The sequence below is a fragment of the Hyalella azteca genome, unplaced genomic scaffold (assembly GCF_000764305.2).
Source record: "Hyalella azteca isolate HAZT.00-mixed unplaced genomic scaffold, Hazt_2.0.2 contig10761, whole genome shotgun sequence".
NCBI lineage: Eukaryota > Metazoa > Arthropoda > Malacostraca > Amphipoda > Hyalellidae > Hyalella > Hyalella azteca.
In genome coordinates this window covers 205,212-223,074 of record NW_025940784.1, presented here as the reverse complement: position 1 = coordinate 223,074, position 17,863 = coordinate 205,212, and the positions used below count along the sequence as shown (strand labels likewise).

The following is a 17,863-nucleotide window of genomic DNA, read 5'->3' as shown; positions in this document are numbered from 1 at the left end:
GTTTTTAATGGATTTCTAAGATTTGAATCACATATAGTAGAATTTAGTTCAATGATTTTATAGAAGTAATTATTTGCTAACAAAGTATTGCTCATATAATAGGTAATCGTAAAAATTCTGACTTCAGTCCTCGTTAACGCGCAAGCTGAGCGCACTGGAATAAATAGTATTTATATTGGTTACGATAATTTATTCTATTTACTTTAAGCAAAATGTTCACCAAAACATCCAATGTCATTATTTTCTTTTTAATCGATATTTTACTACCTTATATCCTGAAACAAATGTTTCACTTCCAAATGTTGAAAATATTTTCAGAATACCACGGGGTACCAAAAGAATTTAAAGGCGCACTCATTCATGGAGGGAATTTATTGACCTCAAAATATTCATCTAGATTCCAGAGCATCCAGTGCAGATGCCCCAACAGCCGCCCCTAAGTAAGTCTTAGCTCGGCGCCTGAGAAGCTTTCACTAAACGTTGCAAGGTTTTGCCATTTCATAACATTTTGGTAAAAAATGAACACTAAGTTTGAGTTAATACTAGGAACGTGTGGGAGAAAAATGATTAATACGTGTTCGATTTCTTCCTACGGCTCTAATTCTAAATTTATATCATTGTGTAAGGGGTCGCTCCAAAATCCTAAACCTGATACATTGCAATATGAAAATTTAATGTATACAATAATAGATTAAATCGATTCCCTCTACAATTGCATATTTTCATTAAGATATATAGATACCGGATATTAGATATATAGATATAGATATTAAGATATATAGATAGATACCGGCGACCGCAAGTTCACTTACCGTTAAACTACTGCGACGCCCGTAAAATACAGTATGTATTATGGCACTTAATGAGGTCAAAATGTTAAAATGTTCTTTATTATGACGGTTAATTTATTCGATCAATACCGGCAATAGCTAAACATACCAAAAAAACCGACAGTAAATATTCTTGCTAAAATTCCGTCTCGATAAACACGTCTGAGTTCCAATCGGCGAACCAACACATTTCGTGAACTCAGATTGACGGACCGATTGCATCGAAAATGGAGATTTCTCAAAATATCCTCATTTGCGTGGTATTCTGCACTACAGATACGAATAATTTCCTTCAACACTTCCTATCAGAAGGTCTAGTAACAAATAAAATTCAGTGGGCATAAGGTTATATACTACTCTTGTGTATACCTATAGAGTCCTCAATTCAATGATCAGGGACCGAAGTTATAATCGTTTGAATTTGTTCGCCTTTCATTGAACGAACGCTTGCGCATTTAAGTGTCTGCTCGCGCACAGAATTATAATAGTTATATTTTCTGCTCTAGCATTCAATTAAATGCGATTTATTGAGCAAGTCTGCCCTGAGGGAGCTCGGCGTGCAACGCTTCATCGAAATTCCTGAGCGAGTTCCGACTCCAAGTTTCCGCCATAATCGGCTCTTCTCCGCCATTTAATAGTTTTGTGGGCAGTTAAGGCTGCCTTTCTTCTTTACGGAACATATTTAAACCCGAGACGTAATTATGCCATCGACTGATATCAGAAAGACGGATAAATAGCTTGTTGCCGACATCAACGGTATAGGACCATGAAGCATTATTTTTTCACGTTTACAATGTATAGAGAAGATGTTTGATGTCATAGAGGACATGACGACCAAAAGGGTTGTTGACATGACAGCCAATTTGTTTTATTTCCTATGTTGCTTTGCAGTGTCTAAAGGATCCACCGGAAATATTTTTTTTAATGACCTGTGTAAATGAAACGTATTTCTCAATACCCAATTGTCTTCATTTTTTTAAACACATGTTGCGCAGGCATCGAATTACAAGAGATTCATGGTAAGATGATCAACAAGTAAATAATTTCGAATATCCTATACATAAATTTAAACGTTCCTGGGCAATTAGTTTTTCAATAGGTCACAAAGAATTTTGTTCCCCTGCATGCCAACTCCACTTCCATCCCTTAAATTGTTCATTAATGATTTAAATGGAAACGGAGCACATGCAAACCGCTCGAAGTTACTCAAAAATGTACCATATATTATTCAATAACATGTTTTCCGAACCTAGAACAGAGCGCAAAGAAAACAGAATTTCTTTGGCGGACTTGGTGCAAGTTGCTTGTTTTGAGCTGAGCCTCGGAGCACGTGACTCCCTGCGCCAGCTTCGCCTTTGTCCCTCTCGCTCCTGCAAGCGCGAACTCTCCGTAAAATCTCGACGAATTTCCTCTTCGTAATCTTCATCCGACAAGCAAATTTGTGCCATGACGGCTGGACTGGAAAGACAAACACAGAAGCAGGTCTGATCAACTTCGTCGAGGAGAGTGCGTCAGGGGCTTCTTTTTAGGAACACTTTTGCTCTCCATGCATATACCGGCTGCTGCTGTTGATGCTGATGCTAGACGGTCGCTCGTTTGGACTTGAAAATAAATGAGCATTTTCATTTAGTCACTTAAATGTCGATTTATCAATCCTAATTTTTCAAGTCATCATGTGCCATACTTGTTGACTTCATGTTTCTGTTTTGCCCTATTACCCTTGCATGCCGCATGAACCTCCGTTTTCGAACGTATGTAACTAATCTCTCAATGAATATCCGAATCACGTGTGGAATAGTATATTCCAGTAAGCCCGCGCAATTCGATCGTTTTTTCTGTTATATTTTTGTTCCTTTTTATTACATTCTTCTTCTCTCACGACCACGACATCGCAGCTGGAGATCCCGCCGAATGACGGTGACCTCAAGTCTCATCCAATGAGACTTTAAGGCTTTTGAAAGTTAACGAAATCCGATTTACAAAAGACTATCAATACCACGAAACTACTCTAGAAAATGACTGGGATGTTTCGCTACCACTGGAAGGAGTCGATTGCAGTAAATTATGCAATGTATCTGTGAAAGGTAAGTTGTCACTAAGAATGGAAAAGAGATTTAGCTTGTCCCATTTAGATGGCCGAACGATGTCATCAATACTTATGGTCATCCACGTCTATCATATGACCAGCGTTTGCATATGGTGTTCTACTTTACGCGTTTCACCTTCATACAACTGAGGTCAAAATGTCGATTTAACGATTATTTATTGATATCTTTGTAGACGTATTCTTTACTGTTATTTAATGTTCAAAATTTTAACTCACTCACGCATGCATAATAAAACAATTTTTATCGTAGATGTACATTCGAAAAACGTAATAAAGAAATATTAATATAATAATAAATTCATAGGTGCACTTGACAGCTCATACATTATTCGAGAACGACTCCAGGAGTGCCTACGTCATTCTAAAACTCTTCGTCATGTTAAGCCTCCAGGGCCTATACCTTCAAAAAAAAAGTTAAGAGATCGTAAGTTCATCAGCCAATCATTGACGGCCTTTCAAGCAAAATCCTCCAATCATAGACAAGAAAATAGAGCGTAAGTACTTACGTTCACTTAGCGAGTTTTGAAAGTATGGCTCCAGGTCATGCCTGATGAGCGATCTCTTGCGGAATATGCATGTCGTCGAAATATTTCCACGAGATCTTCATTAAGTTTCTACAGGAGGCGGGAGATTAATTATGAGGTTTGTCGCAAAAGCAAATATTAATTACTACCGAGACCATTTCGATGTCCATCTACAGACTTGAAAGGAGGAAGTCGAAAAAACAAGCTTAATTACATGCGTTAATAATCTTCTATGCTTATGAATAGTTGTAAAAAAATACAAAATTAACTCTTACTGAAGAAAAGGTCTCCCGTTAATGTGGTGTATGGTCCACCGTAACGGTTCCCGTAAACAAAAGTAAGAAAAAAAAATTACACCAACAACATCTCTCCATCGGACAATGTTGGGCAATAAATACCGACACGCGCCTTTTTGTTGAATATTCGTTGAACGCAACTTATAAACTTAACAGAAGGACAAAAATTTGTGCAAATTGGCATTTTTCTCGGTTAAAATGTCTGGATCATACGATGTGATCATTAAAAGATCTTTAATTAAGAAATCCCAATTACTTCCAATTTCTGGTATTTATAAATAATATTTCCTCTGCTTGTATATCAATAATACGATCAAATAAAAAGAGTGTCTTTAACTAAGAGCTATAAACAATGATGCGCCGACTTGAGACAAAATATTTGCTTCATCGCTTCCAAGTGTGGATGAAGATATGCCTCCATGAGGTGAGTGCGTCAGTGCAGTCTTGTTGCCATGGCAACGACACCGAGCACCCAAGCGTTCACTCTCTCGGTCCCAGAAAACTAATTAGTCGACTTTGTATGGAGCAACATCATCTGAAGGCCATAGTCTATTAGAGTGGTTGATGCCCTCGTAATTTTAATTATTAGTTGTTTTTGCAAGGTCATCAGAATTTGTATAACAAATATGTACAATTTTATTGATCGTACTATGGGATTTGTGGGTTTTACAGTCCAATCTCGCGTCTCCTTCATGAAGAAATATTTAGTATTGAAAGTTGCAAGCAGCAAATGATACTTTTTCTTAAAACTCTGGGAACACCAAAGTAACTGTTCTGTCTAGCAGTCGATGTTAAGAAATATAAGTATTCAAAATGGTCACAGCATTAATTATTATGCTGTGCTAGCGAAAGGCCCAATTAAGGGCCCCTACTAGGTACGGGGCCCTCAGACCTTCGGTAAACGGGGCTAGAGAACATCAGCCTTAGGCCAGCAACTAGGCCTCACGATAAACAATATATTGGGAACCTTGAAATTCAATAATTTTAACGATTATAAAATAACTATAATTGATTGAGCACACGTAATTTTTCTATTTCTGCAATCTAATGATTTGATACCATGGATAAATTTAAATGAATTAATTACATAAAACTATTACTACCCTGATCAAGGTTCCTATTTTTTGGGTCGTGCTCTTTTGTTTGTTCAGATAGTTCAGTTCAAAACTAACAGCGCATAATCGTTTTTAAAAATAGGAATTTATATCGCTGTATTGAATTGTTTTGTTAAAATGCGTTTACACATCTCCATCAAGGTTCTAAAGCTGAATTAAATTTCCTCGTCTTCTTTCACTAAATTTCTGAAGTAAATTAATTGTGTTTTCTACGTTTTACTTGTTAGCCACATGTCATTCTAGATATTGGATCTTCAACCTAATATAAATTATAATTTAAAAAATGTGGAATTTACATGAGGACGTACTGAACTTTACCCACAATTATTTTGCAGGTAACGTGCGTCTTGCAGGTAAGTGTAGCTGCCTGCAGGTTCACAGCCTGGCACGCGAGGCAAATCAAGCCCCCATCAACGGCCGTGCAATTAGTCTGAAGAAGAGCTCAGTGAGAGCGCTGTTTGCTTCTGCTTCTTTACCTGCAATTTCTATATCTGCAATTCCACTTACAACATTCTTGTTTCTTTTTTTATGCTTCCATTCGTGAAATTTTCATGTCTGCGATATTTGCACATCAGACGATAATTTTTTTTACCACAATATCAATAAATTGAATTAGGACATGTCACAATATCTGCGAAATATTCTGCTCTTCTTATACGTTAGTTTTTATTTGGACTTTTTATTCGTAATCATACATTCATTTTCAGTCACGGTTGAAAATCCATTAACAACATTGATTAGCAACATTCTACCAATGAGCGCTAAATTGAATTTAGCTGTGCAGCAAGTTTTTAAAATTTCGTCCAGGGCGATTTTTTCGTAGCAGAGTAATTTAAGAAGACATTTGCGGCGACAATAAGATAATTTAGCTCTACTCTGTTAATAAAAAAATCCGTTTTTTATATTACATTTTTCACCAGATTCTTTTTATTATAGGCGATATGGTTAATCTTTCGTTGAATCGGGATGAAATTGTTTTAATATTTTCACTTTGCGGACCTATTATGACGCCATTTTCCTGCCTATTATAAATTTACCTTTATTTATTTGGAATTCGCCCCCGTTCCGTTTTATCGTCGGTGGAGCGTTCCTACATTACTGTATTAACAAAGCTGTAAATCGTCAGGCTTGCAGACCCTTAATCGCCAATTTAAGGCGAGTGGACATACCAATTATTGTTACCTTATTTTTCGTTTTTTCATTAGGAACTCGTCTGATTTCTTCTAAGAAGCAAAATAAGTATGCTTTGTTTTAATGTTTTGTTTTGTGTGTTATATGGTCATATACTGTGATATAAACCGATAAATTTGTTAGATAAAATCAATTACTACTACTCCTGCTCCGTGTAGCCAGGCTCCCTCAGCAAACTAAAACTACCGCACCGTAGCCAGGTCAAGGCCAATTAATTTTACCTGCCAAAAATATATACTGCCTATCATAAATCGATTTGCTAAATCAACGATTTGCTACAATACCCCACAAAGCTGAACTTTTATTTGACGCTTTTATTATTCCGTAAAACACACATCATGCATTACCGCAACATGGAATATAAATGCAAAGGTCTCAAAAGGTTTATTTTTCGTGAGCTTCGGGTCCTCAAAAATATTCGCAAGGCCCAAATAATTTCATGTTAATTTATAAAATTTTTAAAAATTTTCAAAAAATAATTACAAATTAGCTGTCTGAAAGTTCAGATAAATAATTACACAACCAATCATTATTAATTTGAATATGATCATAAATCGTAGGGATTTTAGCTACCTCCCTCAGTCCTTAAAACATATTGACGCCGCTGATATTCGATACAATATTTGCGCCAACGATGAAGCATTAGTAACAGGCAGCGACCGTGCAGGTCCTCAAAATGTTCTCCAAAAACTCAGATTTATTTCCATCGATGGTAACTAAAAAATATGGATTTCTTCCGTTGAAATAAATCCAGTTTATTTTAGCGAAAACTTAACTCTGCAATGCTTACTTATATCTAAAAATGACATTAATTCGCAGAAATCCCTAGATATGTAAGCATGCTTTCTTTCGGAAAAAATCGTTTAGGTATTAGCGCCTCTGGTACCGTAGCTTTACATTTTCTCGTCTATCCCGAATCCACCCAAAAAAATAATCTCATTATGCAGATCATCCTTCAAACATTTCCTAAATATTTCTTCCAACTCCAATCCCAAAACAAATTAGAAAATTTCTTAAATCCAGGGTGACACAAAAAAAAACAGAGCTCACTAAAAGTCTTATAACTCCTGAAATTTTATTCAGTTTGAAACAAAAATTCTATGGAATTATGTACAACCTATGTAGCCAACATCTGCAAAATCTCAATTCTATACCACAAAAACTCTTTGTTCTACAGCCGCTCAAAGATATGTTCCAGATGCGCGCCCCGGCGCTGCAGGCAGACTTGGATTCGCCTGGCAAAGTTCTCAATGACCCTCCTGCACTCCTCTCTCGGGATGGCTCTGATGGCTGCTGTGATGGCTGCTTTGAGGTCAGGGATGGTCTGGGGGTTGTGCTCATACACCCTGTCCTTGAGGTAACCCCACAGGTAGAAGTCTGGGGGGTTCAGGTCTGGTGAGTGCGGTGACCACTCCGGGTGGCACCTGCGGCTGATGAGTCGGTCCTCGAAGCGCTGCTGCAGCCACTCCAGGGATCTATCGGAGGTGTGAGGGGTGGCTCCGTCCTGTTGAAACCACTGGAGGGCTCTGTCAATGCCTCTACGTCGGCCAAGTGCTACCCAGAACTTGCGCAGGACCTGGATGTAGCGCTCCGTGTTCACAGTCAAGGACCGCTCGTCATCGTCCTCAAACCAGAATGGCCCGATAATGCCATGAGTTGAAATGGCCACCCAGGCAGTACACTTGACAGAGTGCAAGGGCCTTTGCAGGCAGTGGTCAGGGGGTGTGCTGCCCCAGAAAATGTTATTCTTAGAGTTAACGTGCCCAGACAGCAGAAAGTGGGCCTCGTCTGAAAACCACATGTTGTCGAGAAATTCCGGTTCATCATCAATCTTGTCTGACAACCACTGGCACATGGTGACTCGCTTCCGCATGTCGTCAGCTGTGAGCTTGTGCTTGATTTGAATCCTGTAGGGATACAGATGGAGATCTGAGATCAAAATTCTTCTTAAAAACTTCCGGTTGATGCCAAGCTCTTGAATTCGCCGACGCACAGACTTGCTTGGGCTGTGGACAACAGAGTCTCTGACTGCAGCAACATTGTCTTGTGTCCGTGATGATTTTGGTCGCCCAGAGTGTGATTGTCTGTTTTTGTCTTTTGCATTGAGGTTATTCACAGTCCCATGGGTTCTGAACTTTTTAACCCATCCGCAGATCACTGAGCTGACAGGAAATTCACGACAATTGAAATGGTCTTTGAATCGCAATTGCGTTTCCCGGAAAGACTTTAGCCGAAAATATGTCTCAACTGCAAATGTCTTTTGCTCTGTAGTCCAAGGCATCTCGAAGCTCACACGTGGTAGACTCTTAGATCAATCCGTCTTCTTAATGAATCTGAAACAAATAACAGGATTACTTGAGTATTGTGGAAATTATTCAACTTTTTATGAGCTCTGTTTTTTTTGTGTCACCCTGTAGCATACTTATTCAGCAAATATTCTCCTCTGCAACGAAATCCTAATGATATTATTCAAGTTAGAGTTCAACTTACTCCGTGCTGATTTATCGATCTCGTTTTGGTCAACTGAACCTGATTTGATTCAACTCGAACTCGATCACCTCTATGAGCATCAACTTTCAGCCATCATTTTGCCCCCAAATGTACGTCGAGAACACAGCGCATGAGAAGATATTTCAACCAAAATTCCCCTGAAGAGTGTCAGAAAAAGATCTTATGAATAATGACGTTATATTCAGAAGCTCCCTTTACTAGCGAGATGGAGTTGCCAGGAATCCTATTCTTGCGGTAGGGGCCGAGATAACAAGAATTCAGACGACGCACAAGCGGCTGTATTCTGCTCACTTTAATTCATATGAAAACCCCTACAATCAAAAGATTATTTAAGAATACAATAGTGGTGCAAATCAATTCAACAATTGCTACTCTATTCGAGAAAAGGATTCATGAACGCCGTTCTTTGAACTTTTTTTATGCTCTGGAAAACTGGAAAACTCAGCAAAGAAACTATTTTAATTTAAAAGGAGTTTTTAATTCATGATTTCAAGAAAATAGTGCATTTTAATTTTTTTTTCTTTGTTAAAAATTCGTTCGCAAAGATTTTGCATTGCACTGGCTTAATTTTCTAAAAATCTAAAGTAATTAAAATAAACCTTAATATAAGTAATTTAAACCATTGCAAGGTCAGTAGAACCAACCACGATGAAGGCTAGGACGATCCATGCACATTGTAAATAATATATGTTTTAATGTTGCGCCGAAAATTCTGAATTTTTCTTACCTATAACAGTTTTTGATGTTATTTTTACCATATGGTTGAAGTGAGTTGGATTCGAGAACAAAGTTTTTCGCTACAATAAGACTCATGACAACATATTTTAAGGCAACTCTAATACCTACCTAATAAAAATACTTTCGATCGATAATTGGATCGATGCACAGAAAATCAGTATAATGCCTCTTTTTCGCTACAACAAATTTATACGTTCCTCGTGAATGTGTCGCAAAGCAAATTATTGTACGCAGTTGCTTTATAGCATATAATTTATACTAACATGGTACGGCAGCGCAGACATAATAGTTAAGTGTATGAACTAAGCGTGTTGCTATAGAATCTAAGTTCTTCATTGTTCAACGGTGTATGTATGTATTCAACGATGCCGTATGTATGATCACTATGGTTCATACCTTCGCCGACTCCATGGTGGAGCGGTACACATAACATCGTCCGTCAAGTGAGTTGATGTGCAGGAAATGAAGCTGTGCTGTGTTCACCTCACACATCACATCGCGCTTAGGATGCGTGACTGCTCGCCCCGCACGCTACAACAACTGCTCCTGCTACCTTGCGATGAACTGTCGCGCTCCACAAAGCCTCTGCTACGAATAATCGAAATTGTCTACTATATAGCAAGTGGAAACTGTTGTCTGCTTCCTTTCGCAAATTACTATGTTGTGGTTGAAATATAATGATAATATTGTTGTATATGGACGACAGTGAATTTTGAATCTGCAGAATAATTAACGAATTTTTCATTCAAACTATACACAATCCAGTCCACCAAAATTTGTATTCAGGCCACAGAGACTGAGATTTTTTAATGACTTGAAACTGATAATAGATGCTGATTGTCGCTTATAGTATAAGAATTTAATTTGCTTGCATTAAAAATTGATACAAGCACTTTTCCCGAGGATCGTTTGGTGCATTCCAGACTGTACGCGTAAGTTAATCAGTATTTCGTAATGACACTCATAGAGCTTTAATTTTCCCCTCGATATTTATGGCGCGTTATTACGAGCGTCTTGCTAAGACACTGTTTATCTAGGACATAAAATCTTAACGACGTCGTAATCCTGTTGTCATTACACTCCCGATTATCTTACTAACCAAAAAGTCATTAAAGCGTCCCACAATATTTTTCCACGACCTTTACGACTGATAAAAAGAGACAAGAATCTTGCATGATGAAGTAACAAGAAATTTGCATGATTCGATGATGTGACGTTGACTTGCGTCATCCGAATACATAATATGTATTGTTATTGAAATAACATGCATGATATAATTCCACATAATTGTTGACTTGCGCGATTTGATTGTTTTGTTCAATGAATTCTCTGGGATGGCGACAGAAAAGTAATATTTATGCTACAAGAGATAACATCTAAGAATTTAGGAAATGTAAAAGTAGTAATTGATACCACAATTCAGAAATAAATTTTGTTGCTAATTAGAATTCTTTTCTAGCTAATTATAAATAAATTATTTAAAAATTTGAAGGATAGTGATTCTAATTACATCTAAATTGTTAGAAATGATCACGAAAAAACACACGGAAAGTAATTAACGGAAAGGTTCTGTGAACATCGAAGTCAATTTCTGTTATTTTTGCAAATCTACACAAACGCGAATGAAAAAAAAGGATTTTCGTACTCATAAGTAAGACCCTCACAGAAACTATTTAATAGCTACAAAAAAGTCTTGTTTTGCGGTGTTCATTGAGTCGAAGAAAAACGAACTTTTAATACGTTCCTTAACCTGGCTCAAATTGATTGGCGAATATCAAAGGAAATAATAAAAAATCTACAAAGGTTGCCTTTTAATCGCAAAATGTTATGTGTAAAAGTCCGGCCCAGAAAATCTTCATCACTATACATGGAATATACTATACATGGAATATAGCAATTTTTTTTAAGCGAAGTCATTTCGCGTTTTGGACATGAAAGATAGACGAATTGACATATAATCCAGCATTTCATACAACGTTAAATACTTTTATTTGCCTCCAATTAAACTTGAAAAACTTGCTGGTGAAGAATATCAGAATAATCAGAAGATTATCCCGTCAATATCGATGCCATAATTTTCAGTCATAAAACACTGGTGACAGCAAATGAGTTGGCCAAAGGAATCATTAAGAAATTTTGCGTGTCGGGGAGGAAAAATCGCGAAGCCAAACTCGATTTCTGATTGGATGTCAATGAATACGAGGCGAGGCTTCGATTCATTAGAGCCTTACATGTTGTAATTACAATGTTATTTTTGCATGACGACCAGCTTATAATCTATAGATTTGAAATTCGTCGAATATTCGATTAATATTTTTGCCTTTTGCCGAGTAAGAGCATGATGTAAAAATGAAAATATTCTACTTCACAAGATTCTAGCGGTTTTACTTATCTTTTCTCCTTCGTTTAGGCTCCTCTTATGCAAGAAAGTCTGCGGATTTTGCATCGAATTTTGACATTCCTTGACTTCGGAATTTCTTCCTCAAGTGCTTATCAGCGGCCAAAAAAAAAAAAAACTTTACGAGATAACCAAGGATTCCTTGTATCGTCCCAAGAGACCGCGATAAGTTTGGCGGGCTGTAAAGAGGCAGGTCACTGGATTTCCTTTTGGTTGGTAGGCGTTCCGGGCAGCGATGGTGGGATCTGATAGCCCGAGATAACGGCAGCTTGACTGTTGTCTCCCAGTCTAGCATGATCCTTCGAAAAGTAAAACATGCGGAAGGAAACTTGAAAGTTTTTATGCAGTGCAGTGCATTGTCAGCATAATGTGGCATTATTTTGGTCTTGAGTAAAATGAAATAAAATACATCAAGCATATATAAAAAATGTTAGCAATTAAATATTGCCATCGGGATAACAAACAGTTTGTTTAATGAATAGAAATATTGTTGTAGTTGATTATCTAATATAAACATTTCTAACAACCGCGTTCAACTATTTAACATTGGTTACGTAATCTCGCCTAAAATGTTTTTTCTGATCATACTCATCAGACCCGAATCAGTGTTATCAGTAATTGTGTCAGCAGCTTCAAGTTTCATGGGATTCTACATGAGACCTTAAATAACAAATGCTATACACTATCGTCGCCGGCTCGAGTAGCGCCCTAAACACGCTTTGCAATCTAGGGCAAGAAGTCATCGAGATCCTGGGCTGCATTTTGATCTTGATCATCAAAGCAAGTTGTTCGAGCGTCGCTCATCACAAAGTACTCTTCAAGATATTACATGCGAATAATGCACCTGTTTTTCTTAAAAGTGCTTCCAACGTCTCATGAGTTTAGAGCAGGAATTTTTCAAACCCATCAAGCGCGACCGTGTTGACTCATTATTGGACGATGAGTTGCTATCGTACACATGATCTCTCATACTCAACATTCTGTAGCTTCCAGAAAGCGGCCTTCCCAAATAAATTCGTACTCATTTATATATTTTTGAGGTGCAAAAAATATCAGCATCCAGTGTTGAAAAAAGACGGAATGGAGCGTGACACTTTGAGCATAAGGGTTATCATGCTCAAAGTGAGCTTACGGACTATAGATCAAAGACAAATACCGTGCACCTGAAGTCTCATCAGGCTGAGAGCGCTTATGCCGTCGCAAGACGACGTGACTCCAGCAAACAAACTCGTCGCCGTTGTCGAGTTACGATAAACGTGCCGCTGGACAGGCTACGTAAAACAACAAGCTTCAAGATTATAAGAACTAGTAACCCATGGATCGTTGATTGAGTTCGCAAAAAGTTGTTGAAACCGTCTACCTAATACACGACATTTATTAGACCTTAAAAGTATAAGCTGTTTAAAGATGGAAGATACTTCCTGATTTTAGCTCCTAAAGCTGTATTGAAAACGTGTTTGCTTACTTCTGTAATTTAGTTCGTTGCACATGGCTACACTCCTTCATTGTTACAAAAAGTAAGAAGGTACATTGGAAGCTACTCAGTGGAACAGATAACGTTCTCCGTCACAAGTTACTTGCTAAATTTGTCCCATGCATCGCTGCTCGCACGCTCGTTACGCGGAATGTCGACGGTGCGGAAGTCGAAAAAGTTTCCACTCCCAGGATGAAGCTCATCTTTCCGTGTCTGCCACGCAGCCTCTGCGGTGTAACGGAGGCTGAATCAAAGCTAAGATTTTTGCTATCGATGTTCAGATTATTTCTGTGATGAATAGATTAATGAAAGGACTGCGTTTGTAGCCACATCGTTTACATAGATTTGCAGATTTTTTATTCATGTATTTAAAGTGTTGAGGTAAGACAACAAAGAGAATTTGGAATTATATCGTACAAGTATTCCTTGTATAATTTCATGTATTAATACTAATATGATTCTACAACTCAGCAAAAAATTAATAGATATTTAAAAAAAGACGTGCTCAGTTTTACATGTTAAGTAATTAGCTTAAGTGTGTTTCTTGATAAAAATTTCGAACCTCCACTGGGAACGTCTCAAGACAGTTTAGGATAACTTTCCTCCCTAGCTGATCGAAACTTCATAATTTTCGGGAGGAAAAAGTTATGTTCAGCAGAATCAAGGAAAGCGTGCATATTCGGCGATCTGAAGGTATACGTTTATTGGAACTCAGTTTTAGGTAGATCGTCAGAAGAAATGATGTTAAACGGGTAAAATTATTAATAAACTGGAATGATGATGTATTGAAAACCAACAGCACGCAGCACATGGCTTGCTAGATTTCCTGCGAGATGAACCATATCGCTGAGTATCGGCGGTCAAGCGCGTTAGGGATAATACACTATTTCAGTAAAAAAGACAGTGTACACAACCTATTTTTTGAATACCGAACGTACAGTCACGCTTTCATAATTAATGTCTTGTTTCGATCATTGCATTCGGATAACGTTCTCCTGTCATTCTGAAGAAATACTTCAGAACCGATAACAAATAATGATTTTTCCACTGTCATATGCAGCTTATATTCTTCACTGTGTACGAATTTAATTTTTTTGGTAAGCGCTTTTTGTATTCAGTTTTACCTTTCAAATAAGAGACAATGATGCACTCGATAAGCACAACGCTGCATGGTAAGTTAGAAAGAAAATTTCCAATACATACTTTATCAAACACGTGCAAATGCACTAAATACTCGTTGATAACTCCGTCACTCATGAAAATGAAATATGAAACAAATTATGCAATGACGGTAAATAACTAAACGCACAGATATGTTGAATTACTAGGTCAGACAAGCCCGGAACATCAACTTCAAAAAATTGGATGCACGACAAAATTCAAAAAGATATCCACCCGAGAACTGCTTCCTCTCGAGACCTACGAGATCACACGCCGTTATTTAATGCCGACCTCCTCGTCCAACGGAGCCTGCCATGGAAAACGGGTCAGAGAACAGCATCGCGACCACCGCTGCCGGTGACGCGGGCTCTAAGCCTCTTAGCTTCGCCAAAGTAATTTGCATTTCTGCAGCACTGACGCCTTTATCTGCCGTATTACACCACGATCCTGCATGCGAAGTCATACAACGACTGCATTCAACGGCTCTTCGTGAGCTTCTGTTATGTCAAACAGAAAATAAAAAATTGGTCAAAACCGATATCGCAATACGGACAGGCAATAAGAGGAACATTTACAAGTTAATTAGTGCAGTGTTATTAAGTTATGTTATTATGGTATTATTATGTTCCTTAATTATTAATGTTGTATATTGCGAATATTGCGTGATTATTTTTTATGAATAGTTTCTTTCCATATGAAAACGTTATATTCCTACTTGAAGAGTCAAGATGTTTGAACTCATTTCAACTAAATGCATAGGTCAGATTACCTGACTATATTGAAAGAGATATAATTATCTCAGGTACAATCCTCAAAAGACCATGTCTGCCGCAAACACAGCTAATTATTTGGTGCATAATTTGCTGCTCCTTTCGTAAATTTCGGTTCAGCTGATTTGTCCACTGAAGAAAAAATCTATATCTACGAGAGTGCAGCCAAGCTTACGGAACGAAATGCAGCGCGCTGGTCTCACTGCTCTTCATCAATGTTAAAGCAACGTCGCGAGATCCTTGCCCGATCAAATGTTATGTTAATTTTTTTTATCTTGGTCTGGACGTGCACAGCAAATTTTCTTGCCGAGTTTTTGATCAATGTAAATGATGACGTTTCTACATCCTTTGGAGAAGAAGCATCCTTTGGAGCAGAAGTACCAATTTTGAATTTCATTTTGCTCCTCCGTTAAAATACAAAACAAAAGCGCTGAAGAACAATTCTTTATACTCTTTTTCTTTTCAAATAGATCAATAGATTACCAACAAGTAAGTTTGAACTTCAAGTGCAGAGTAAATAAAATTTATTCTCTCATGTCCGTTCCATTTCAAATCAGATTGACCCAAGGGACATGAAGCTTTTTCAGTCCCAATGCCTAGCATTTCTGAATCATTTCACTGAAGAGCGTCACGTGGCCCATTACCCATTTATCGCATTTATCCAAGCCACGAGTATCAGCGCTGATAACTCTGCTGGCCGAGACTTATCGTCGGCTGCGACTTTCGCAAATGCCCGTCAGATTTGAAGTGATCCCTCGGCATCAATCGGCAGATCTCGGGCGCCTCTGTGACCAGAGAACTCCATGGGCGCAACGCAGGCACATGAGCTCATCACCTATGATATTTTTCTCATTATATTGAAAACTTGGAAAGTTCAAAGCTGTTTACTGGCATACTGTTATTATATAAAGAACAAAAAATAACAACAGATGAGATAAAGGGACGAAATTAGACATATATTGGTAAAAATCTAATGAATTTTCTGGACAATAGTGAGAAAATTCTCACTGATAATTCAAATATGCAGCCATATTTGATTTTTACTTTAGAATATGACTAAGTGGTACAAATTTAAGCTAAAAATTTTTAATTCTAACGAATTGTTCAATTCAGTTCTTCTCTTCAATTTTCTAGACGACACTTGCCTCGTTAAAGGCAGCTCGACGAGGCCCTTGTGAAGCGAAGCAGCGTCAAGGAGACTGACAGAGAGGGCTGTGACTCAGCGTTTCCAAAACCATCAATAGATTTCTCTTCGAAATTCTTGGCCTCATGCACCAGTGTTTAATAAACGATTCATTCGGACTGTCAGCGACGCCATTTTTATAATAAGTTAGCGTTTTGGGGGAATAAGGAACACAGAGGCCATGTTCGGTGCAATTACATACACACAGTAAAATATACGTACTTTTTTAATTTTACTATCTCATTTTTGGTGAACAGACAATCATCTCTCAGCACTCCAAAATCCCTGCTTTTAGGTTTCATGACTTAGGTATTCAGGCACTCATTGTTCATGAAGCTTGCTGGCTTACCGAGTAATTTCTAGTAAACGAGTGACGGCTCAAGCGACTGTTAATTTAATTAATAATGTGTATCGTTTTAATGTGCTATATTTTTAAGCATTCATCAAAGGCACGCTCATTTCTGATAAACAGGTTGTCATAATGAAATGATAATGTATCCATGCTCATATACATAATATTCGTAGTGTATGAAAACCTACACTTCTATAAATATTACATAAGCCCATATGAGAATAAATTGAATGATTTTTTATGTTAAATTTATATCAAGGTATAGGTTATCGAGATGGCTTAAAGTTGACCTCGTGGGTTGCAAAAAACTCTGGATGAGCGCAAAACTGTTAGTTTCTGGCAGATTCAAATTCAAAGTCGTTTTTTATCTTCCCAGGCTCCTGCAAACACTTCAGTTGTCAACTGCACACGAGTCTCCCACGGCGCTCTCCAATTAGTCATTACCATTTCGCTCGGATGGCAGAGAGGATATGCAATCAATCTGAAATATTCACTGAAAATGCGAGATCGGAAACCGGAAGATGTGAATCGAACATCTTGCGTACAAACTATTTGAATTCAGATCCTCGTTTCCTCAGATTGAGTTATTTGAGATCAAATTTGTTATGAAAATTCTGCTCAAGTGTTCCGATTGCAGGGATATTTCCCAGTGTTAGCAATAAATAAAATTTTGGATAATATAAATGTTCGACAAAGGAATCTTACCGCCGGCCGAGTGTCTGGACCGTACGCTGCCAGTCAGCAATGTTTTATTGCACTCGCACTGAAGTTGCTCAATTTGCTATCTAAAGTTGTGATGACTTTATTAGGTTCGTGCTGGAGAATTCGACAACCGATGACATGACGAACCAAGTCAGAAAACATCATTCAAGTTCTTTTGATGGAAGCCATGAATACGCAGAAAGAATCGAAATTCACAACTCCCGAGTGGTGCGCTGCATACAAATTTCAATCAATTAAGAAGTTTTTTCGAAGTTTTATCTCTCACGGTTGATTATTTCCCATTATTTTGTGGTCTATAATTGAATCAAACACCGATTCGTAGAGCATTATTGAGCTCTTCTAGTCCGTGAAAACACCAGGACTGATTAAATGGAAATTTGGTACTAAAAACGAAGGACCTGGGTAAATGGTGTTCCGAGCTTTACCTGAACTGCTATAAATATTGACTTTGCTACGCAAATGATATTCCAATAAGACTTCTTGGAATGCG

General features: G+C 37.8%; 1 protein-coding gene across 1 annotated transcript; it reads right to left on the bottom strand.

Annotated features, from left to right (window-relative positions):
* Nucleotides 1–6,542: 6,542 nt before the first annotated feature.
* LOC108680829 lies at nt 6,543–7,918 on the bottom strand. Its single transcript, XM_018169743.1, has 2 exons — nt 7,289–7,918; nt 6,543–6,557 (listed from the first exon to the last, which is right to left on the bottom strand). Exons 1-2 carry the CDS (start codon nt 7,916–7,918, stop codon nt 6,543–6,545), a joined length of 645 nt encoding a protein of 214 aa, XP_018025232.1.
* Nucleotides 7,919–17,863: the final 9,945 nt, after the last annotated feature.

Coding starts and splice junctions, on each gene's coding strand:
- LOC108680829 (XM_018169743.1), bottom strand. CDS start 7,918: ATGTGCCAGTGGTTGTCAGACAAGATTGATGATGAACCGGAATTTCTC.